Genomic DNA, 22,449 nt, shown 5'->3' on the forward strand with positions numbered 1-22,449 from the left:
CCAACTATGCAAACAGCACATAATTGTGTTTCTTTATCTCAGTATTGATGAGACAAAAGATAAAAGAAGTTAAAGCTATTGCTTTTACATTTAATAATGTGTTTCAAATTAAATATGGGCACACAAAACATGTTTCCGTAGACTGTAAACAAAAAGTCTTGAAGGTGTGAATTAAGAGAGAGTCATTTTTTAGTTTGCAAAAAGAAACATTCACAGGCATGTGTCTATGCACAGCTTCATCACACATTAGTACAGTCTCATAGGAGGGAAGGACCAGTGCTCAGGGCTCGGGAAAGAAGAGAGGGGAGGTGCTGGGCTTCTTTCAAGCATGTGAGATGGGGGGTAATTCATCATATCACTGTGGTGGGACCTGAGGGAAGAGCAGGTTGGAGGATGACTGAATTGGCTGAAAGGTTGGTGATTGCTCTGCTGAGGTTGGTGAATTTGGGCAGAGAAAGCAGGAGCAAAAGAACATTTTTCATTTTCAAATGAGTCATGCTCCTGGGGAAACTGTCTTGGCTCTGCTGAATGTCCATCTGGCAGCTGTGCTTGGTTGGGAAAGAACGGCTGGATGTTGTCGTCACTGTATTGAAGCCTATTGCTCCCCTCTCTTATTGCTCTGGTGTGGCTCATAAAGCTGTTTTCAGAGGAATCAAACATCACTGACTCTTTGGTTTTTGACCTGTTGAAGCTGTCTTCCCAGTGCTGAGATGCTGAGGTGGTTGCTCCCCAACATGAGAAGAGAGAGGGAGCAAACAAATGATCACTTGATGAAGTTCTAGAGGGCTCAAAGTCCATGCAGAACTGGGGAGAACAACTAGGTCTGAGGATATCACCCAAAAGACTGACAGAAGTTTCCACGGGGCTTGTCAACCACCCGGCAGTCTTCACATGAAACAACAGAAAGCATTTTATTCCAAAGAATCTTAAATTATCTGCAGGTTGCTAAAGGAATTACAGCTGGGTGATTATATATATATATATATATATATGTGTGTGTGTGAAATTACCTTAAATGAGAGAGAGGCAATGTAAAACTAACAAAAAAAGTTCTTACTTGTTCCAAGCTCTGGTGGGGCTGCAGACTGGCGTTCCAGTTAAAACGTTTACTTCCTGTCATTTTGAAAGCTGTGGTTTTCTGGGTACCAAAACATGACTGGTTGGCACTGTCAGCTTGAAATGCTGCGGTGAATGCATCTGAAAAGTAGAAGACAGAATTGGAAAACTGCCCGCAAACTATAATGTGTACAATCCTTCTTATAGCAGCAATTTAAAACAAGAAAAATAGTTTATGGGTTAAAGTGAATCCATACTGTTGGCCATTTAAAACCTAAAAAATGTTGAAATGACAACAAGCATAATAGGGATACTTAAGTATGGGTGATATGGACAAATTAATATAATGACAATAGTATGATCTCAACATCAATATGGTATTATCAATATTGAGATGACAATATTGATGTTATTGATATCAATTAGAACTGTGAATGGTGATATCTTGATATGATACATGATATGATTATACAGAGAGACAATAACATATTGAATTACTGTCCAGCCCTATTATCACTTAACAAGACTAAGAGGCTACAGCCATGCTAACAGCTCTATGAGGCTGAGCTAAATGCTAAAATGCTAATGTTTAGTAAGTATAATGTTTACCATCTTAGTTTAGTATGTTAACATTTGCTAATTAGCCCAAAACACAAAGTATGCTGATGGGAATATCACTAGTTTTTTTATTATAAATCAAAGTATAGGACAAATTAACATCTTGATCTAATGATGGTGCTAGATGAAAAATCAAGGGATCACCATAGTTTTCACAATTGATCCTGTGGGGAACATGAATGTGTGTGTCAAATTTCATTACAATTTATCCAATATATATTGTGTCATTTTACTAAACAAAACCTCATGGTGGCACCATAGAGGAAAAGGTGGGGGATCACCAAAGTCATTAGGATTCATCCTCAAAATTTAATGGCAAGTCAAGTCAAGTTGTAGAATCACACTACTAGCATGGCTGAAAAGATCAATAAGAATATTACTACAGTGCCTACCTGTAGACCAGAGCCCATCTTCATCTATCAGGATTGGTCTCTGATTCTTGTCCTGGACTGTTCTTGCACATTCAGTATCAAAGCTGAGGCATCGCTGCACCTCAAGGAGGTTCTCCTGAAGCCGGGGTCCATGCCGCTCCTGCAAGGCCTTCAACAGCACCTCCCTGCTTTCTGACAGCAGATTTCTCTTTCTCAGAAGCGGAAACTGTAGATTGCAACACAAACGCGCTGCCACTGCACTGACAGATTTAGATACACAATCAAGATCTTTCCTTCTGTATTGTATGTCAAAGTTGTCACTGGCTCCAGCCATGGGTGAGCTGGAGACCTGAAGAGGGCTTGGGCTGAGACCATGAGCTTGTGTTTGGTGGACAGGAGGCTCCTGGTTCTTTGGGGTGTGCTCCAGAGTTGAAAACGTCTGTCCCTTTACTTTCTTGTTCAGTGTCTTCACATTTCCTCTTTCACAAGTGGGAGTCAGCTCTGACACTCTGCCCTTTTCAGATGTGACAGAGTTGGCCTTGTTGCTCTTCATTATCACTACATCGAGGGAGCTGTGTTTAGACAAGAAATCGCTTTTATAACTTCCAGATGAAAGATCTAATTGTTGCTGTGGTCTCTGCCCCGGTGTAATATCTGATCCCTGACTATCAGACTGAAGGATTTTCTTCTCTTTCTCCTGGCAATCATAATGGGTCTTTGTAGCTAGGTCTGCTTTCTTTTCAAATGGGACAACCTCATCAGTGTCACCGCCAAACAAACCATTACTGGAGAATGGAGAAGGAATGTGAGATGTTGCAGGAGGATGTGAAGTAGCATCGACCTTTTTTTGCACTTGCTTACCACTTTTCTCCAGTTTCCTCTTCTCAGTTAACAAGCGTTCAATGTCAATAGACTTCACTTCATGGTTGAACAGGCCGTGGTGTCCTATCAGGCGGCTGTCTGTGATGATACTGGGCTCCTGTGCAGCAGGAACTACATTTAGAAATGGTGCATCGCTCCTTGAAGGACAATGACAGCTACTATGACAGCAGTTATGGAAATGTGCCATGTCTTTACTGCTTTGACGACAGTAATGCTGATGTGATTTAGTCTTTGAGGCTTCTTTCCCACCACCTCGCATCTGACTCCTCTCCTTGCGTTTCCTCAGTCGTTTCATTTTCTGCTGTCCATCCGTCTTACTACAATGGTTTAAACATTTGCAGTTTGCAGTGGCTCTGTTCACCAAACAGCTGTTTTCATCTGTTGTTTTAAATGGCTTGTTGAAAACATTTAAGACCTTTTCTTTTTCTGATAAGGCTCTGACACACATGTGGCTCATGCTGAACTGGATACTGTAGATAGATAACTGCAATTATCCATTTGTAAGCCTGTAGCAAAAAGAGATAATAGAACTTGGTAACCTCTAGGAAGCTTTTCACCTCAATGAGGTCAACTCTACTACTACTTGATTATCAAGCAAATCACTTCAGCTTTAAAGGCATACTATACAGGATTTTCCTAAAAAAAAATGTATAGACTCATACAAAAATAATCGCTCTCAATCATCACTTATGATGTACAGTACAGTTTCTGTATCTACAGAGGCCCTGCCCTCTGCCTGTATTTTCTTATTATTTTCGGTGTTTGGGACATTTCTGGATGACAACTTTTGGGCAGTAGGTGTCACCTCCAGCCAATAACAGTGCGCAGAGTGTGAGGTCAAGACTCTTGCTGTCTCTGTCTCTATCTCTCTCTGCTCTCTGTCTGTGTCATGGATGTATAAAGAGAACAGGTTTGTGTCTGTTTGACCGAGGGCGGGGCTGAGCTCCACACACACACGCAGAGCAGAGAGGCTACAGTGGACAGGATGAAGTGTGCACTTCGGCTCCATTCACACCAAATCTGGCATTGTTGCAACCCTGCAGGGTTGTGCCCAGGTGTTGGTCGGTTTATTTGTCCTTTAAACGTAACCGCCATGAAACGATCAGAAAATGTTTTATCTATCTGATTCACTTCTTTGTTCTCACTACCGCCACTCCCTCTCTTCATTCACTCTCTAACTTGCTTGACCACCGCTGCACTCTCTCTCTCTCACTCAGCCCGGGAGGAGGGGTCGACCTTGAATGTTACGTTTACAAATAGCAACTGACAAATCCTGTGTAGTACGCCTTTAATGACATGGGCTAAATTCAAATATTGACCCTTTGGACTTGCAGACTGAGCCTTTTAATCACGAGGCAGGATGAGTCGGATGAATTTGTATGCGTGCAATATCAGACATCACTGCATCACTTAACTAGGAGAATAAATTAAAATGGAGGAATAAAAGTAGATTTGGAGTACTGCCTAAGAAACCTATTAAATATTTTGAATCTTGAATGTTGTCACACTTTCTACATGTGAGGAGTCATGAACAAGCCTTGAGCTGAGAGCTCATAATTTCAGCCATCAGAAAATGTTCCCCTACTGTACCTAGTAATGTTGTGTGTTTGTTTGTTTTAAGAGCCATCCAAATATTATTAAATGCTTAGTTTATCTCATCTATTTTAAAGACTGCATAAAACCATAAAATATAGCCTATCAAAGGTAAGCAGAAAGCAAATAGGGTACCAGATTTGCGACACAGAACATCAGCAAAATGTGACCTCACTGTACCTGGAAATTAAACAAAAATATACAGCAGCCAAATATTGTCAGGCTTTCCTCTCTTACCCCCTTTAAAGAAAAGAATAAGATAAATAACAACAACAACCACTTGTGTAGGAGTGTGACAACATCCATTCAAAATGCAACTGCGCCCCCTGCGGTCAAACACACTTACATTTGAATCCAGGCAGTTAATTTAGCTTTAACTGTTAGCTAGCAAGGTGGTTAACCAACAGGTGCACTTTAACTTGAAGCACACGTGTATTAAGTTACGGTATTCAACTGTAGCTGCTTAGAAATACAGTAACTAGCTTCAACTTTAGGCACAAGTCATGTGAGACAAAACGGTAAATCCGTCAAGGACACATTTTATGCAAAAGTAAAATCATTCATTTACAACGCTGCTTACCGAAATTGTCCGCAGTCGTTTTCTACCGCATGTAATTCTGTCGTTGCCCGGCAACCTACCGCAGCTGGTTCTCTTTGCGCAGCAACAACACCCACGAACACTCAACTGCAGGGCGAGTCCACTTACACAGACGAGGAGGTAAAACTGTCTCATCTTTTATATTTTGTTTTCCGTTTTCTTCACTAAATGTCATATCGTATGTGCTAAAATCTATTATAAAACACTCAGAAATAATAGCAAAATATCCGAAAAAACGAAAAACACATGAAAGCATGTGTGTTGTTACCCACGGAGTACAGTGGTACATGCAACTGTAGTGAAAATTTACTTCCTGAAACTGAATTGGGAGATGACGATATTTTGATTTCATGGTAGTCTGTGTTCAATAATATCTTTAAATACAATGGCTATGTAAAGCTTTGTCTTTTTTGTCTTTGCACAATACAGGCATGTAAAATCTATTGTTAGGAACAGTCTGTTATTAGTGTATGAGCGTTATCTCTCTGTTAGACTACATCAATCTTGTGCCTCAGCAAGCAGGCTAGCTGTTGTAGCTAATTCCACCAACCTCTACAGCGTTAGCTAGCAATGATAGCTATAGTCCATTGATTTATCGGTTTGTATCGTTGTTAAAATTACCAACAAACATACGTTACTGCTTTCCAACACAGATAGAGCCAAGTTATGAGTGCAGAAGACCCAAATCCAGCCGCCACACCCACTCCCTGTGAAGACACCCAGGGAGATGGACGATGGATGTCTATGGTGTGTGAAACAACGTTATTTTTATGTGTTTTGTCCATTACTTGATCCCAAGGGTTTGCATAGCGACAGCAATTCTGTAGGTACAAAATGTTTTTGTAAGGATTTCTTTCAGTCTTTATTGTCGCTAACGTTTGTGAATTCACGATTTGATGATTGAAGATTTATGTTAAAAGAAGGCCTCAGTTGAAAATGGCCAAAACAGTCAAAAGCAAAACTGATAAGTCAGTCAGCAATTTATTAATGTGCTCTTATGAAATACAAAGAGCTGTAATTCATTAGGCATATTGTTTTGGATATTTTTTTCAAAAAGAAAACTAAATTCTCACAAAATTCTTCTGTAAATGACCAGTTTCTTATTTTCTCGTCAGATTGACATGGGAATAATCACTGACATTTAATTCAATAATAACATTTTTTTCTGGTATTCAAGGATGTATCTTCCAATTTACATACTTAAATAACTAAGTCTGTAAAAGACACTATTTTAATATTTGTATCTGCAATATTCATTTAAAGTCTAAAAAATATATTTTTGGTTATGTTCACCTGATGTGCCTCACCTTCAGGTGTAGCCCATGAGGCTGCATCTAGTGGCAAGCTTAAACTGTATTAAAAATATCAAAATCTGTATATTTGTCTTTCTCCTTTTCTCTGTGTAGCACAACCGCTTTGTGTCTGACAGCAAAGACAAAGAACCCGATGTCCTGTTTGTTGGAGACTCTCTTGTTCAGCTTATGCACCAGTTTGGGGTATGACAGACCACATTCCTTCCTGTGTCTGGTTGTCTGAGAGCTTGTCATGTTCTCCTTAACATCTAACCAGGTTTTCAAATTGTGTATACTTAGTGTTCAACTTGTGAAAGTTTTGTTTTTGTGATTTGTCTGCAGATATGGCGGCAGCTGTTTTCTCCTCTCCATGCCCTAAATTTTGGGGTGGGTGGTGATGCAACACAACATGTGCTGTGGAGACTGAGCAACGGCGAACTGGATAACATCAGCCCAAAGGTCCGAATCACTGCCAAAAGCAGAGAACATGACTATGCTTGTGTATTCACACAATAGACTCATTGTACTTAACATTGCGCCTAATTCCCGGTTTATTGGCCCCAAACTATTTATGATATCGGTTCAGTCATGCAATCTTTTCTCTTTTGTTATCATAGGTTGTAGTGCTGTGGGTAGGGACCAACAATCACGGTCACACTGCTGAGCAGATCTGTGGAGGCATCATGGCTATTGTCCAAGTCATCAAGAACAAGCTCCCCCATGCCCACACGCTTGTACTTGTAGGTTGTCCTAATGCATTCCTTAATGGAGGTGTTCACCTACATGTCAGTCTAAAATGACAAAAGAAATTCAATGAACCATGAAACAAAACAGCAATGTCATTCGCTCTAGTTCCATCTCAGCTTTGTAAGAGTTTTGGACACACTGCAGTAGATTGTGATGTGCAATATGGCGCTGTCAGCCCTAAAGTACATTACAAACTATATGTAAAGGCTTTGTTAGTTTGGTAGAGGGCAAAGAACTATAGGTGAACTCATTATATGTTTGATTGGGCTGCAAACTTGATTGAAGTGTCAACTGACATGTAGGTGAGATGGTAGTGCCTGACTGATCTTAATTCTCACTTTGGGAAACATTCCTTGAATATTTCTTGAATAAACATGTTTAGGAGCGTTCCACCGTTTTAACAATACCATCTTTACATCTGTTTTGCAGGGTATACTGCCCAGAGGTAAATCACCCAACCCCCTGCGAGAGCGAAATGCCAAGGTGAACAAGCTAGTCCAGGAGACTGTGTTGTCCCTTCCCCACGCCTCTTTCCTCAACGTAGACCCAGGTTTCGTCCACTCCAATGGTAGCATCTCCCACCAGGACATGTACGATTACCTTCACCTGACCCCTCAGGGCTACCAGGTTGTGTGCGAACCCCTGCACGCTCATCTCAAGTCCATGTTAGATAAGCCTGCAGAGAACTGAGTAACCAGGGCACAAACTTAACACTACTACAGTGGTCCTCCTTCCTGTTTCCAGAGAGCATCACACTCTGCTGTTAGCTTATTAAGACCTTGAATGATGGATAGAAACAACTTTTAAGGGCTAAGAGCTGCACAATTTATTTGTTCTCTCCATGGCCAGGGTAGAGGACCACTGTTACAGATAATGGGACCATAAAGTTTTGTGTTTATGATGCAGTCAGATATTAAATGTGCTGTGCTATAGAGAGACAAAGTCCTGCCTCAGTTCCCAGTAAGCATATCCTACTCTAGCTTCCAGTAGTGTTTTTCCAAAGAAGGATTATTTTATTTCTCTTGGCACACATGATACAAAGGTTGAATATGATAGGGGAACTCCAGGAGTTCCGAGCCAGTGACTCAACAGACAGGACAATAATGTGACATCTGAAGGGATGACGTCTGGAGCACATAGTTATATGTGGATCAGTCCAGATGTCCATTGCTCTTTTACAAAGATGTGGCAACCTTTTACTCAAATGAAGACATGCTTTAACTTAAAACATTAGTTGCTGCACTTTATTAGAGGCTTTTTTTATTACTTTGTGCTCCAGATTTCATCCCTTCAGTTGATACCAGGGTTTTCAGTATTTTATGCTGAATGGGTATCTATTACTTGACTTTAATTTGAGCACTTCATCATTTGTAACACGACAAAACAACTCTTATTTTGTTATCATTGAGCAGCTACAGTTGTCATGAGTCTATCAAAGATGAATTTACCTTAAAACATTGATAGAAGTCTGTGTTTCAGAAGGATTGTAGAAAGAAATGCTGGCTGTCGAAATACATTGTGTGGCTGAGGCTATTGGAACAAAAACTAGCTGGAAAACGTTGTGGGACTTTGGCTCCTTAGGTACCAGGACATGTCTGGTTAAAAGAAAAATACAAGAGATAAGAACTGCCCTCACTAGAAAATAGCTGTAATTTGTCATTTTGCTTTCTCAGTGTCACTGAAGTTACATTTATTTGGCAACAGCTTTATTTACTCTGTTGTGATGTCTGATGCCTTTTGTACATGCATTAATATGACCAAATGTTTTGATTTTGTTTGTCTAAGCATGGCAATCAATTGGCCATTGCTGTCTATTTTTTTTTATCATGTCTTATGTTATTTCATTATTGTACTGTAATACCCCTTTGCTTCGTCTATTCGTCTATAATAACATCATATTTTGATGTGAGAGGCTTTGTTTTGTTGCAAATATAGATGTATTTGTGTAGGCTGTGAAGTTCTAAGGATACATCTCATGCATAGCTGCTTTGCTTCAAGATCACTCAAGATAATGGCCCATTAAACAGTTTAAAAGGCTTCACACTAAAATGCTTCTGAGCCACTTGGATAAAGATTGTGCTGCGGAACTTGAATTGTGCTTCAGGGTGGCTGATTCTGTAACTGATGAAAGAATGCATTAAATGTGAAAATAACATGTTTCAGTGGCCTTTGATTGATTGATAAGATCTACATTCAGATACTGAGTGAGAGACGGTTATTGCTGTGTTTAAGACAGATCAGTAACCACTAGGTTCGTCAAGAGTGCACATACACAGATATCATTGGTTAGAGATTTGTTCCTTTCGGTTGACTGATTCTATTCCTGAGAGATTAAACTTGAGGAGGATGAACAAGTCTCGCTTTGCCCTCTCCTCTATCCAGACTTGTCAACATGAATGAAAAAATAGCACTTTTTCCAACTGTCAACATGCATAATACAGTTAGCCATATTTACAATTCCTGCCGTTGCTAGGATAATAGAGAGAATGATCCCTCATGCCACAGAGAGTGGTGTTGACAGTGCTGATAATAAGACATCTCTAACTGTTATAAATTGTAAGCCTATCTCTGTAGCATGAAATGAAATTATCATTTAAGAATGTTAATAATCTGCAATATGTATTGTACACTTACCACAAGCACTAAGTTGAATATTCTTTTGACTTATCAGTTTTCTCCTATGGTAAGTATAGAAAATAACAGCTGCATACAAGACCCAATTTGGGAAAGCTTTATTTTACAGGTCCTTAATTTATAATAGTTCTCTGGAGTTATTTGCAGGTATTGAACAATTATTTTTTAGGACATTTTACAGAGAGGGTGGTGCAGTTTGGTACAAATGATAAGAAATAGAAAAAAGTGTTAAATTGGTTTAGTTGGTAAGTACAAGATTGTTATATTTGGGTTCATACGTATTTGTTACTTAGCTAGATTTTTAATAAATGAGACCCTTACTTCTTTAACAGACAGAAAATACTGATTTTGCATTGTGTAGTTTTGTGTGTCAAATGATATTTTAGCTTGTTGGATTGTTTCTTAAAAAGCATATCTCCCTCAAATTACATAGAAATGTCCTAGGAATTAATAATACGCAGCAGCTACTTTTAGGTAATTATTGAAGAAAACTGATATGCTAAATATCTGCACTATTACTCAGAAAAATTCCAGGAACTTGTAAAATAAAACATTACCTGAAACTTGATATTTGCTTGAATCACAAAGAGACTAATTTTAATGTTGTATAATCCTTCTGAAAATACATAAGTGTGGAACTCAAAATGCATGTGGGACACACTAACTATAAGCCCAAAAAAAAACCAGGTACCAGGACACTGTAAGAAAAGTATTACTTCAGTGATAAAAATAAGGGCACCTTTGACATTCAAAGGCTCATTTAATGCGTGTCAATATAATGTGGGTCGCTTACTTTCTCACAACAGTGTTGGCATAGGTACATTTTTTCTGATGATAAAATCCAGCCACTGTAGAGATGCTGGTTGGGTAAGACACGCCTCATGTAACTGGCAGTCGATCAAGGTGTCAAGGGTATAATTTCAGACATCAACACCATCCTTTATAATGAGCGACAACAAAAGCCATTTCATTCCTTCACAGGAGGTTAGGTTAGTGCACGTGCAGGATTTCTTTCCTTGGACACATTAATGTACTGACTTTACTACAGCATGGGATCGAGGATGTTTTTGCTGTTGGTTCTTGTACTGCTAATACTCATTGATCACAGTCAAGGTATTGTATACTTTATCTGACTAAGACAATATAAGGAGTTGTAAAAGTAATTTAAAACCTTGTGCATATTATTCTGTAATTTTTTCTTTTTTCAAAGGTGTTCCTGAAACACATGACCGATCCCTAATTGTCAGCACATTCACTGATGGTATGTGACATCAGTGGGGATAATGAGTTTTTCACTAGAGTGATTCATTACATTTATTGAGTTATTATTAATCATCAATAAAACATTGTTATTAAGTTTGATATTAATTGTGTTGTAGCTTCTGCTGTTGGGGAAGCTCTGGCAACTCCAAATCCTATCAAGACACCAAAACAGCTTAACAGACCGTGTAACTGTAAAGGTGAAATAACTATTATCAAGGGCATTCAGTACAGAAAATACATATCAGTTTAGTGCTTCATTAGTTTACTTTATAAACATAGCCTCAGTTGTTAATCTCAGTCCATTATCCATCTATTTGTCTCTTTTGTTCTTATGTATCTGGGTCATGCAGGAAAGGAAAGAGAGATGGTGGATACACAGTGCCTTTGTCAGAAGTCTACCAGACGCAAGCCTGGAAATTGTGAGTTACATGTAGTTTTTGAGATTTATAATATAATGAAGTAAATGAAAATAAAACAAGCAGTAATTAGAAAAATCATTGTACATTCAGTGTATTATCCTTACTAAAACTGAAAGGTTATTCTAGACTAGAAATCTGTAATTAACACATTTGAGAACACTTTGGCCATTAAACTTGTTTTTTTTCTTACCCTGTTGCTTTATTTGTCTGGAATAATTCAAACCATGAGGGAGACAACTGTGCCAGAAAAGAAAAATCAAGAATCGGGGGAAGTGCAGCCAGTTTTCCAAACTGGAGAAGTATGGTAACGCCAGGAGGATTAAAAGACCCAGTGTCCCCATATGAACAACACTAAGAAGTGCTCCTTATGTGCATCAGTGTTTTTGTAATGATCACTAGCGTATATATTTCTTTGTATACACATTATATTTCTTTTACAGCAAGTGCATATGACAATGTTTCACTGACTGAAGTGTAACTTTCTGAATCAGCATAAAGATGTCTCTATACTCCCAAATAAAGTACCAAATGGAATTAATGTTCTTCTGTTGTATTGATTAAGAAATGTATATATATAATAATATAATACAGTGAATCAAAGCATTACATTCAAGTCAAAGACTTACATTTATAGTTTTATACAAAATTTTACAGAAAAGAACTGTGTAGGAAAGAATATTAAGAGTAAATAACTGCTATTAAAAATGTACCAAAAGAGCTAAGGAATGGAGGCATTTTAAAGTAATACAATATTATTATTTTCCTCTATAAAATTACGCAAATGTATTTAATTCTTTACTGAACTGACTCCATGGCAGTAACAGTAACTACCACAACACAGCTACTTTTACTTGCTAACAGTGACATTTAATGTAAAAAACAAAACAGGCAAGTTAATGACAACAATATGATAAAAGTAAATATCAAACAACAAACTGCATTAGAGTCTGTCACGCTTTCTTCTTTGCCTTTCCACGAAAACCTACAAGAACTAAAAAAATGCATTCTCTTGCTGCCATTGTATAGTACTATATAGTTAACATTAAGAATGTTAACTATACAGTACTTTCCTATTCATTTTACAGTAAGATTATTGACAGAGTGTGGAGGAAGCAAGAGGCCTTTCACTTTTGACTGGATTTCCCAGGGTGGAGGACTCAGTGGAACAGCATGGAGAGAGATGAGGCAAACAGAACCATCAACATCAGACCACTTTGGGATGAGAAATGGAGGGCGGAGGCATGAGCTGAGAGGGAGAGGGAAAGGAAATAATGATCTATATAAATAAGACTTTCTTCTTCTTAGTATTATTATAGAATTAGAATTAGACCATTACAGAACTTATTATGGGGATACTGTAGTGACCACATAAAAGATTAGGAGAGGAGAGGTAAGACTCACTCACCGGTGAGGGTAAAGGCTTTAGTCTTGTACATTGTGATGTTAGTCACAGGGTTCCTCGCTTTGCATTTGTAGCTCCCCACCTTCTCTTTTGATGCTTTGAAAGTGATAACAGAGCCAGTCTCGACTGCTGATGGCTTGTTGTTTAAGAACCAGTGAAAGTCACAATCTGGCCGGGAATCAGTGGAGCATTTCAGGGTCACAATGTGGCCAACTTTTGCTGAATCTGGACCAGAGATACTCACATTAAATGGACCATCTGCAAACAGACAGAGAAGTTGGTGAAAGTAGGTATTTCTGGTCAAACTCAAACAATAGCATCGCAAATTACCATTACAGTAAATATCATACATTCATTATTATTCATTCAGCTGCTGAATTGTACTACTGTAAAATTCACTTTGTCCCAAGATATCAACAGGGTCAAGGAGTATTGCACCAGAAAATACACCTGCACCACACTGCAAAAAAATTAAGTGAGATAATAGACTTATTTTGTTTAGCTAGATACAAGGGACATGTCTGTTACAGGACCTCCAGTATGCTTTGACAGTTATTTTAAGCTCTGAAGTTTCAAGATAAGAACATCTTATTTCAAGTTTTAGTCTTTATATTTGGGTACAAAATATAATTTCAAGGTTGAAATTATACATGTGTTAATTTTTGAAAAACCTGTCACATTCCATCAATAGCAATAGTACTTCAGATGGTCGCATTCAGTACAATACAAACATATAGACAGAATAATCAGTAAACCTAGCACCCTTTTTCTGATGATGAAAATAATATAAACCAGAATAGCACATATTGTACACATGTGCTGACAAAACGATGCAGACATTGCATGCAAAAGCACTAACTTTGAAGTAATTCCATCATTGTTGGTCAACAGTATCAACAAAGGTGGTATTTTCACAATGACCATTGTTAATGGAAGAGTCTACAGCCATGCAAATTATAATACTAAATGTCATATTATATATTTGTTTCTTCCTTTGGACTGTTGTTCTTATAGAACATTTAAAAAAACAACATTGGCTTTCAATAATGTTAATATTGATTTTCTTAAAGCTACTTAAAATGAAAAAGACTAAATAAAATAAAATAAAAAATCCACTCCATTGTTTCCTACAATACTCACAGTTCACCAGGAGCTTGTATTCGGGGCTTTCATGTGAACCAGCCTTATCAGTAGCGATACACCGATATGTCCCGTCATTGTTCAGTGTCACTGGGGTGAAGTTCAGCATGTTGTAGGACAGGAGTTTGTTATCAATGGAGGTGTTAATCATCCAGGATATAGAGGTATAAGGCCCAATAACCTCACAGGTGAGAGTGAAGTCCTCAAAGTTTATTGGAACTGTGTTGTTTTTGACCATCACTGACTCTATACCCTCTGTAGACACAAAACACAGTGAGTTGCACTTCATCCTAATACAACATTTAGTCTGTTAGAACACTTTAAAAATCAGTATTTGATCAGTAACACAGTAATGTGACTTGCATATTCAAGTTTTCTTACTAATGACTGTGAGCATTGTGGAGTTTGTGCTGTTCTTTCCTGTCACGTAATTGTAGGCTATACAGGTGTATTCTCCACTCATGTTTAAAGATAAATGGTCAGCTGTAAACACTGCAGTATTGGCCAACAGGGAGCCATTGAACCACCAGCTGAAGTTGCTGGTAGGCACTGACACGGTAGAACAGTTGAAGACTGCATAATGTCCCATCTCGGCAAAAGATGGCCCATAAATGATGGGTGTTTCAGGTCCAACTACAGCAGCAAAGGAGATAGTGTACAGTATTTCAGCAACAATAAATAATTTAGAATGATGCTCCACAGTATATAAAATTGACAGTTACAAATTTAACACTTATAATAACATAAATCCTTTAAATGTTATACTCACAGTTTACAAGAAGCATGTAAGTTTCACTCGTCATATTTTCAACAGGATTGATGGCCATACATTGATAGTCTCCAGTGTCATCACGTTCTAATGGCTTGAAGGAGACTGTCTTGTTATCCATGTAGAAGACAGTTCTGTTGTCTGCATGCAGTGGTTTGCCATTCTTCATCCAGCCAACATGTTCAGCAGGTCCAGTCACATTACATGTTAGTTTATATGAATGACCTTCTATGGCAGGATTCATGGATGTCTCTATTTTTACATCTTTTATTGGCTCTGAAAACAAAGCAAAAATCCACAATAGTTATTTGGTTCTCTCCTGAGGCACCTTTCCCTTTTGTACACAGGAAAAACTTTTTTTCAGAAACATAAAAATAGTCATCTAAATCTCACCAAAAACAGTAAGTGTCTTGGAGTCAGAGCTGTTTTGGCCAGTAATGTGGTTGTTGGCCATGCAGGTGTATGTCCCACTCATGTCTGTGGTAAGAGGAGGTGTTACATACTCAGATGTATTGGCCACCAGAGAATTATTGAAGTACCATTTGAAGAGGCTGTGAGGGTATGATGATGCTGAGCAGTTGAGTGTGACACTGTGTCCTGTCTTCGCCACACTTGGTCCTGTGATAGTTGGTATATCTGGTCCATCTAAAGACACATGGACATTACCTTAAATCAGTTTAATTTAAAATACGTTCACATTACTTTCAAAACATTCAAAATGACAGTTATTATGAGGCGTTAGACTCCAGGGATCCTAAGAACCACCAGCCGAACTGGTTGGGAAGCATCGACATGGCAGAGCTGTTGGCATGCAGTCCTGTCTGGGCAAAAGATAGCCCAGAAATGACAAGTGTTTCTGGTCCAACCACGATAGAAAGAAGACTGTGTGCTCTTATAATACAACATGTTAACAGCTAGAAGTACTATGTCTTTAAATAACTCAGGATGATGCACTACAGTATATAAAATGTTTGGATACCAGGCTAACCCTGGTTTTCTGAGAACTGAGTGCAGTATCTTGTTATGAGAAGTGCTCCCTCAGTCACAGAGGCCACATTTGGCCCTGTAATAGTTGACTTCTCCAGTCCATCTGAACACATGTATATTACCTTAAATCATCTTCACTGAGAACATGTCCACATGATTGTCAAGCCATGGAAAAAGCCAGTTGTAAACACTTAAGTATTGGCCATCAGTGGGGCACTACACCACTAGCTCAATTAGTCAGGGAGGAAGACTATGTAATGTTGTGTTTTGAAAACAGATGGCCCAGAAATAACAGATGTTTGTGGTCCAGCTACAATAGCAAAGGAGATTGTGGTTTCAACTTCTTACAGTGTCAGTATAATGAAATAAATACCTGAGGATGATGCACTACAGTATAATATGTGTTTGGTTACCAGTGTTAAGCACCGTCCACGCCAAGAACGATAACTATAATGATAACTATAAATATATAGTTTTAAAAATCATTCTAACTCAAGTGGATGGCGGAGTCCACACCACAACTATAACAACAACGACAGTGACAAACGATATCATTGGGGTCACTTTCAAACACTGACAGCCAATCAAAATCCATCCCCTAAACCATATAGACAAAGTCTCCATCTAGCCTGACATTTCCAGTAAAACTTCAAAATCTGCATATATCATCTTAATTCTGGAAACTGACGTATGACTTTATTTATATTTATTTATTTTAATGTGGTTTTGCTCCTTTCTCATCACCTATACAGTCTATGCTCACTACATACAAGGAAGGTTTGAAAGAGAACTGTCAGTAATACATTTAACACTTATAGTAACATAAATCTTTTAAATGTTATACTCACAGTTTACAAGAAGCATGTAAGTTTCGCTCGTCATATTTTCAACAGGATTGATGGCCATACATTGATAGTCTCCAGTGTCATCACGTTCTAATGGCTTGAAGGAGACTGTCTTGTTATCCATGTAGAAGACAGTTCTGTTGTCTGCATGCAGTGGTTTGCCATTCTTCATCCAGTCAACATGTTCAGCAGGTCCAGTCACATTACATGTTAGTTTATATGAATGACCTTCTATGGCAGGATTCATGGATGTCTCTATTTTTACATCTTTTATTGGCTCTGAAAACAAAGCAAAAATCCACAATAGTTATTTGGTTCTCTCCTGAGGCACCTTTCCCTTTTGTACACAGGAAAAACTTTTTTTCAGAAACATAAAAATAGTCATCCAAATCTCACCAAAAACAGTAAGTGTCTTTGTGTCAGAGCTGTTTTGGCCAGTGATGTGGTTGTTGGCCATGCAGGTGTACGTCCCACTCATGTCTGTGGTAAGAGGAGGTGTTACATACTCAGATGTATTGGCCACCAGAGAATTATTGAAGTACCATTTGAAGAGGCTGTGAGGGTATGATGATGCTGAGCAGTTGAGTGTGACACTGTGTCCTATCTTCGCCACACTTGGTCCTGTGATAGTTGGCATCTCTGGTCCATCTAAACACATTGACATTATCATAAATCACCTTTACTGAAAACATGTTGACAAGACTGTCAAGCCATTCATAAAACAAAGTACTGTGCATCAATGGAGAATTTCACCATTGGATAATCTGATACCATTGGATAAAAGTGATTTTTAATTAATTTCAGTTGTTATTTTATGATGAATATACTAGATATGGCAACATCCGCTAATGTCTCGTCTAATTCCCCCGTAGTTAAAGGGGAACTGCACTGATTTCACACGTCAAAGTGTTTTTACAGGTCTTGCACAGTGCATATGTCAAAAAAAGTTTTACAAAGTCTTTTATGGCTCCAGAGGGAGCTGCGCATTTTCATAAAGTGTCTCAATCGATGCCACTTGAGGCAATATCACTTGGTAAAGGTTACTAGACTTCTTTAGCTATTGAGTTGCATTGTGGGTAATATAGGTGCCAGGTTTTAACTAGAGGAAGAATGCATGAAATAAATAAAGACCATTTTGCTGGTTCTGCTGCAATGATTTGACAGTTTTATACAAATGCAATGCTAAATTGATGCGATACACCTAATAATTTCCTTTAAACCCTGTTTTTGAGGGTGAAATACTACTTTGGTTTCGGTCGAATTCCCATTTGTTGTATTTCTTTTGACAAATATATACCGTATATGTTATAGTAATATCAAAAGGGGATAGGGGCTTAGAAAAAGCTGCATTCTGAGTACTCACATATAACTTTCAGCATAAAGTTGTCACTGGCTAAGCTGCTGAGTGGGTTGGAGGCACTGCACTTGTAGTTCCCATTGTCAGAAAACATGACAGGATCAAAGGTGAGGATGGTGTTGTCCATTGAGAAATTTCTTCTGTTGTCAGCATACAATGGCAATCCAAGATGCATCCACATAATTGACTCAACATCTCCAGCAGTCTCACAGATTAGAGAGAAAGTGTGGTTCAAGATTGGCTGAGGTCCGGCAATTTTTATTGATGCCATGGTCACCGGAACTGTGGAAAGATACAGAATTAAAGGATGATACATTACTGTGTGGTAGGGATTTACATTTTTGCTGAACATAATTGTTTGACGTTTTGGGAAATATGCTTTTTCACTTTCACCCAGCATCCAGTCTAAGCTATGCTAACCTTCTCTTTGCTGTAGCTTCAAATTTTACAGATATACATTAGAGTGGTATCAATCATGTAAATCTCGGCAAGAAAGCAAATGAGCATATCTCCCAAAATGTTACTCCTTTACAGTAAGTTACCCAAAACAGTCAGCATCTTGTATGCGGTGCTGTTTTTCCTGGTTATGTTGTTGTACGCCATGCAGATGTACTTCCCACTCATATTTAAGGTCAGAGGTCCAATCTGGTACTCTGAGGTGGTAGCCACCAGGGAACCATTGAAGTACCAGCTGAAGTGGCAGCGAGGATGAGAGTTGCTTGAGCAGTTGAGGGTCACCAGTGTTCCTGTCAGAGCCATGGATGGCCCCGTGATCACTGTTGTCATTGGGCCATCTTTGAATGTCAGGCAATTAGGAAAAAAGGTTACATTTTTTCCAATATGCTTGGTCTTTGTGTGTCTGTTGATATGTACAAGATATCGCTATGAACAATGGAATTGATAGATAGATAGATAGATAGATAGATAGATAGATAGATAGATAGATTAAAATACTTACAGTTAACTTCGACTGTGTAGGGGCTGCTGGTCATGTTGCTCACAGCATTCAAAGCCTGACACTGATAATCTCCACCATCTGACATCTGGACTGGGTGGAGAATCAGTGTCTTGTTGCCCATATCAAACACTGTTGTGTTGTCAGCAGAAATAAGCTGACCATTCCTCCACCACTGAATGTAGTCAACAGATCCAGTCACTTCACAATGCAGAGTGAATGGCTCATCATGTATTGCTGGTCCACCTGTGTGATTCACCACAGCTGCTGCTATTGGCTCTATAAGAGGAGAAGGGAATTAAATTCACACATGTATGTAGGTTTGAGTGAATATGGGTTCTTTCTTAATATCGCTTTGTTGCTGAGAGTTAGATGCGTAGATCAATTCCACTCTCATATCTGTCCATTAAATATCAGGCTACACCCAGCAGCCGGTTAGCTTAGCTTAGCACAAAGACTGGAAACAGGGGGAAACAACCAGCCTGGCTCTGTCTGAAGGTGAGCAAAACCACCCACCAGCACCTCTAAATCTAAAAAGCTTATACTTATATCTCATTTGTTTAAGCTGAACAAAAAATGAATAGTCAAAACAAGTATCTGCTGGCTTCCTGGCAACCTCATGGTGATGACAAGATTTCAGGATGTCACTGTGCCCGACCAAGAAATGGTCTAACACGTAACCGCCTGTAGAACCTCAACTCTTTATTTTCATACCCTTTGATTCTTGCATAGATTGAGATATACTGTGTTCATTGGTGAGATTTAGAGGTAATGGTAGGTGTATTTTGTCACCTTCGGACAGCTAGCTGTTTTCCCCCCTGATAGAATGGACAGATATTTATGAAAATGGTATTGATCAAATGACTATCTGCAAGAAAGTGAGTAAGCTTATTATCTAAAGTGATAAACAATTTCTTCGAAATAATATGAAACAAAATCAAAGATCCAAAGATCCACCCTCTCAAATACTACAAATCCTCTCTTACCCTCTATCCTGATCATTGCACTTGCACTGCTGAACCTTGATGTGACTTTGTTGTAAAATTGGCATATGTAGTTTCCTGAGTCGCTCTTTGTGACATTCTGTAGGTGAAGCTGTGGGCCAGACTGATTGAGGGACACCCCACCAACCATCCACTGTATCATTGCTGGAGGGTTGGACTCCGCTGAGCATGTCAGCGTGATGTTAGACCCTGTTCTGTATGCGTGCTTCATGGGCATGATCATCATTGTTGTGTTACTGGGACCATCTAATGAAGCAACAGGGGGGGAAATTGTTTTAGGTGTTAATGTTAGGATTGTTGTTTTTTATATCAATGTATATCATATATTTTTTAGAAAAACTCACAGCTTATGTTCAGATGTACAGGAAGACTAATTTCTTGGCTGACACCATTGGACACATTACACCTGAACAGCCCCTCGTCATAGCGAGTCACTCTGGCTATAGTGAGGGTGGAGCCTCCATCACTGAACTGAACTCCACCACCGGCTGTGACCACAGAGCTGCCTTTCAGCCACATATAAGACAAGGATGAGCCATTGGACACAGAGCATATGAGAACTGCTGTGTGATTGAACTCCACCAGGTTGGTTGCGTTTGCCCTCAGGGTCACATTTGAAATAGGCACTGCGGAGAGGAAAATAAAAAGCTATTTGTCAAGTTTGAAGGACATGTGGGAGTTCAGTGGACAAGCAATGTCCAACTGAATTTTAGGCAGAGGGGATGACTACAGCATGGATTGACATGGAATTTTACACAGACTTTCATGGTCATGAATCCTAATGACTTTAGTGATCTATGACTTTTCCTCTATTGCCACCATGAGGTTCATGTTTGTGGTTGTTAGTGAAATGTCTCAAAAACTATTGCCATGAAACTTGTTACAGACATAAATATTCCCTTCAGGATGAATTGTGATAACTTTAGTGATCCCTTAGCATTTCTCCTGGCGCCATCATCCAGTCAAAATTTTAATTTGTCAAATACTTGGTTTGTGACGGAATATTTTCAAAACTAATGACATTGCCATCCGTCTCAGTTGCTCGCTTAGTACAAATGTCTGCATGATAACACACTAAACTAGGATGATAACAAAACATCATACCTGTGAAACATCAGCACTGCTGTTGTGGGTATGTTAGAATGCTGATTTGAGCATTTTTTTTCAAAGCACTACTGTGCCTAAGCAAAGCCTCACAGCGCTAACATGGCTGTTGCCTCATAGTCTTGTTAAGCAATAACACTGCTTCCTTTTTTGGGAAAAAAGTACTTTGCTCCATTTCAGGTGACTAAGAACCATGATTTGGACTTTCATAAATTTGGTGTAAGAATAACTGTTAGTCCTAATAACCAGCTCCACTATGTTTAATGTATGTATATTCATGCATGTTGATTATGGAAACTAGTTTGAAATGAGTAGAAAAAAGGTTTTATCCCTTTGAGAGAACATTTTCAACCAAAAATGTCTATTTTTCTATAATTTCTATTTATCACATCTGAGAATTGAAACCTTGAAATTTGAATCTAAAAGTTTTTTTTGAGCAAATCTGCTAACTGTTGGCAAAGGCAAGCTGACCTAAATAGCTTCTACCATGCTGCTCCATTTGTCTTGCAAATAAAAAGTTTGTGAACATAGAAGAAAACATTTGAATACACAAATATTATCCTTTTATTGCTGTATTTTGAATGTTGGCAGTAAGTAAACAGTAAGTAAAGGTGATAAAATGGTCCTTACCTTGGACTGACAGTGTTAACTCATCATGAAATGAATTAATTTCCTGTAATGTGTACAATCCAGAGTCTTCCAGCTGTACTGACATTATAGCTAATGATGAACTGGTTGAATTGAATATAGTTCTGTTTTTCCAAGCATTAGATATGACTACATTCCCTGGATACATGAACACAATCATGTTATTGTTGAACTGCCATGACCCTGCAGTGACAGTGGCTTCGCTGAAAAGTGTGACATTGCTGCCCACTGGTAATGGGTTTTCAGAGGCATATATCCTATTGCTACAAACATGATCTGGAAACAACAAGAAACAGAAAATTTAATTAGTCACCCTTAATATTGAAATATTGGTCAAAGTACTTATAGAAACACCATTAAAATTTGCCTGAACAGCCAACATTTTTATCATTAAAATTTATAAAAATGACTGAAGCTCTCTTTGTCTGAAATTGAAAATCAGTATAATGAAAAATAAGTGAAATAAATTCAAGTTAAAAATAATTCAACCTTACCTGTTGCAAAGGATATTGTTGTTAGGAATATGATAAACACCACTGGAGACTCCATCTTACTCCTCAGTTTCTTTTTGGTTGTAAATAGGCTGGACTTCCTCAGTAGCTAAATGGACTTTACTCTAGCTGTGAAAAATTCCAATCTGGGGATATTGTATAGTTGCAGCTGCCTTTTTATCAGTAAATATTTGCTCTACATCACTCCGCCCTTCTGTTCTCTTGATGCAAATGCTTACGCTCAGTTTGCCATCACCATGCCACCTCAGACATA

At 38.5% G+C, this 22,449-nt stretch overlaps 3 protein-coding genes and 1 long non-coding RNA gene across 7 annotated transcripts; 2 read left to right on the forward strand and 2 right to left on the reverse strand.

Moving 5' to 3' along the window:
- Positions 1–69: 69 nt before the first annotated feature.
- Positions 70–5,189, reverse strand: si:dkey-250k15.4 (uncharacterized). The gene is made up of 4 exons (XM_067601040.1): positions 5,101–5,189; positions 2,067–3,433; positions 1,058–1,197; positions 70–885 (listed from the first exon to the last, which is right to left on the reverse strand). The coding sequence occupies exons 2-4, from the start codon at positions 3,382–3,384 to the stop codon at positions 247–249; spliced, it is 2,097 nt and encodes a 698-aa protein (XP_067457141.1). The 5' UTR covers positions 3,385–3,433; positions 5,101–5,189; the 3' UTR covers positions 70–246.
- pafah1b3 (platelet-activating factor acetylhydrolase, isoform Ib, gamma subunit) lies at positions 5,148–9,312 on the forward strand. 3 transcript variants are annotated; one of them, XM_067601045.1, is made up of 6 exons: positions 5,148–5,238; positions 5,772–5,865; positions 6,525–6,614; positions 6,753–6,869; positions 7,028–7,150; positions 7,587–9,312. In XM_067601045.1, the coding sequence occupies exons 2-6, from the start codon at positions 5,785–5,787 to the stop codon at positions 7,845–7,847; spliced, it is 672 nt and encodes a 223-aa protein (XP_067457146.1). In that variant the 5' UTR covers positions 5,148–5,238; positions 5,772–5,784; the 3' UTR covers positions 7,848–9,312. The 3 variants fall into 3 exon arrangements, with proteins under 3 accessions (XP_067457146.1, XP_067457145.1, XP_067457147.1); XM_067601044.1 differs by lacking the exon at positions 5,148–5,238 and adding an exon at positions 5,378–5,471; XM_067601046.1 differs by lacking the exon at positions 5,148–5,238 and adding an exon at positions 5,443–5,551 and having other exon boundaries at positions 5,776–5,865.
- A 1,463-nt stretch (positions 9,313–10,775) lies between these two features.
- On the forward strand, positions 10,776–11,811 carry LOC137191170 (uncharacterized). Its single transcript, XR_010930362.1, has 5 exons — positions 10,776–10,904; positions 11,002–11,052; positions 11,171–11,251; positions 11,405–11,473; positions 11,703–11,811. It is a non-coding gene; the product is annotated as an uncharacterized lncRNA (long non-coding RNA).
- A 265-nt stretch (positions 11,812–12,076) lies between these two features.
- Positions 12,077–22,023, reverse strand: LOC137191164 (carcinoembryonic antigen-related cell adhesion molecule 5-like). 2 transcript variants are annotated; one of them, XM_067601037.1, is made up of 14 exons: positions 21,667–22,023; positions 20,277–20,558; positions 19,915–20,178; positions 18,932–19,207; positions 18,516–18,767; positions 17,980–18,255; positions 17,013–17,264; positions 16,620–16,895; positions 15,178–15,429; positions 14,785–15,060; positions 14,397–14,648; positions 14,016–14,270; positions 12,879–13,133; positions 12,077–12,719 (listed from the first exon to the last, which is right to left on the reverse strand). In XM_067601037.1, exons 1-14 carry the CDS (start codon positions 21,842–21,844, stop codon positions 12,631–12,633), a joined length of 3,435 nt encoding a protein of 1,144 aa, XP_067457138.1. In that variant the 5' UTR covers positions 21,845–22,023; the 3' UTR covers positions 12,077–12,630. The 2 variants fall into 2 exon arrangements, with proteins under 2 accessions (XP_067457138.1, XP_067457139.1); XM_067601038.1 differs by lacking the exons at positions 14,785–15,060; positions 15,178–15,429.
- Between the last annotated feature and the right edge of the window lie 426 nt (positions 22,024–22,449).

The sequence above is a fragment of the Thunnus thynnus genome, chromosome 10 (genome assembly GCF_963924715.1).
Source record: "Thunnus thynnus chromosome 10, fThuThy2.1, whole genome shotgun sequence".
Lineage (NCBI taxonomy): Eukaryota > Metazoa > Chordata > Actinopteri > Scombriformes > Scombridae > Thunnus > Thunnus thynnus.

What these genes read in the sequence shown, in the direction of transcription:
- si:dkey-250k15.4 (XM_067601040.1), bottom strand. Translation starts at nt 3,384, where the DNA reads ATGAGCCACATGTGTGTCAGAGCCTTATCAGAAAAAGAAAAGGTCTTA. An exon ending in AGATGGGCTCTGGTCTACAG is followed by an intron (nt 1,198 to 2,066) that starts GTAGGCACTGTA and finishes TCTACTTTTCAG; the next exon opens with ATGCATTCACCGCAGCATTT. An exon ending in CCCACCAGAGCTTGGAACAA is followed by an intron (nt 886 to 1,057) that starts GTAAGAACTTTT and finishes TTTCATGTGAAG; the next exon opens with ACTGCCGGGTGGTTGACAAG.
- pafah1b3 (XM_067601045.1), top strand. Translation starts at nt 5,785, where the DNA reads ATGAGTGCAGAAGACCCAAATCCAGCCGCCACACCCACTCCCTGTGAA. An exon ending in AGCTTATGCACCAGTTTGGG is followed by an intron (nt 6,615 to 6,752) that starts GTATGACAGACC and finishes ATTTGTCTGCAG; the next exon opens with ATATGGCGGCAGCTGTTTTC. An exon ending in TGGATAACATCAGCCCAAAG is followed by an intron (nt 6,870 to 7,027) that starts GTCCGAATCACT and finishes TTGTTATCATAG; the next exon opens with GTTGTAGTGCTGTGGGTAGG.
- LOC137191164 (XM_067601037.1), bottom strand. Translation starts at nt 21,844, where the DNA reads ATGATTGTGTTCATGTATCCAGGGAATGTAGTCATATCTAATGCTTGG. An exon ending in CTACACAGTCGAAGTTAACT is followed by an intron (nt 18,768 to 18,931) that starts GTAAGTATTTTA and finishes TGACATTCAAAG; the next exon opens with ATGGCCCAATGACAACAGTG. An exon ending in CAAGATGCTGACTGTTTTGG is followed by an intron (nt 18,256 to 18,515) that starts GTAACTTACTGT and finishes ATCTTTCCACAG; the next exon opens with TTCCGGTGACCATGGCATCA.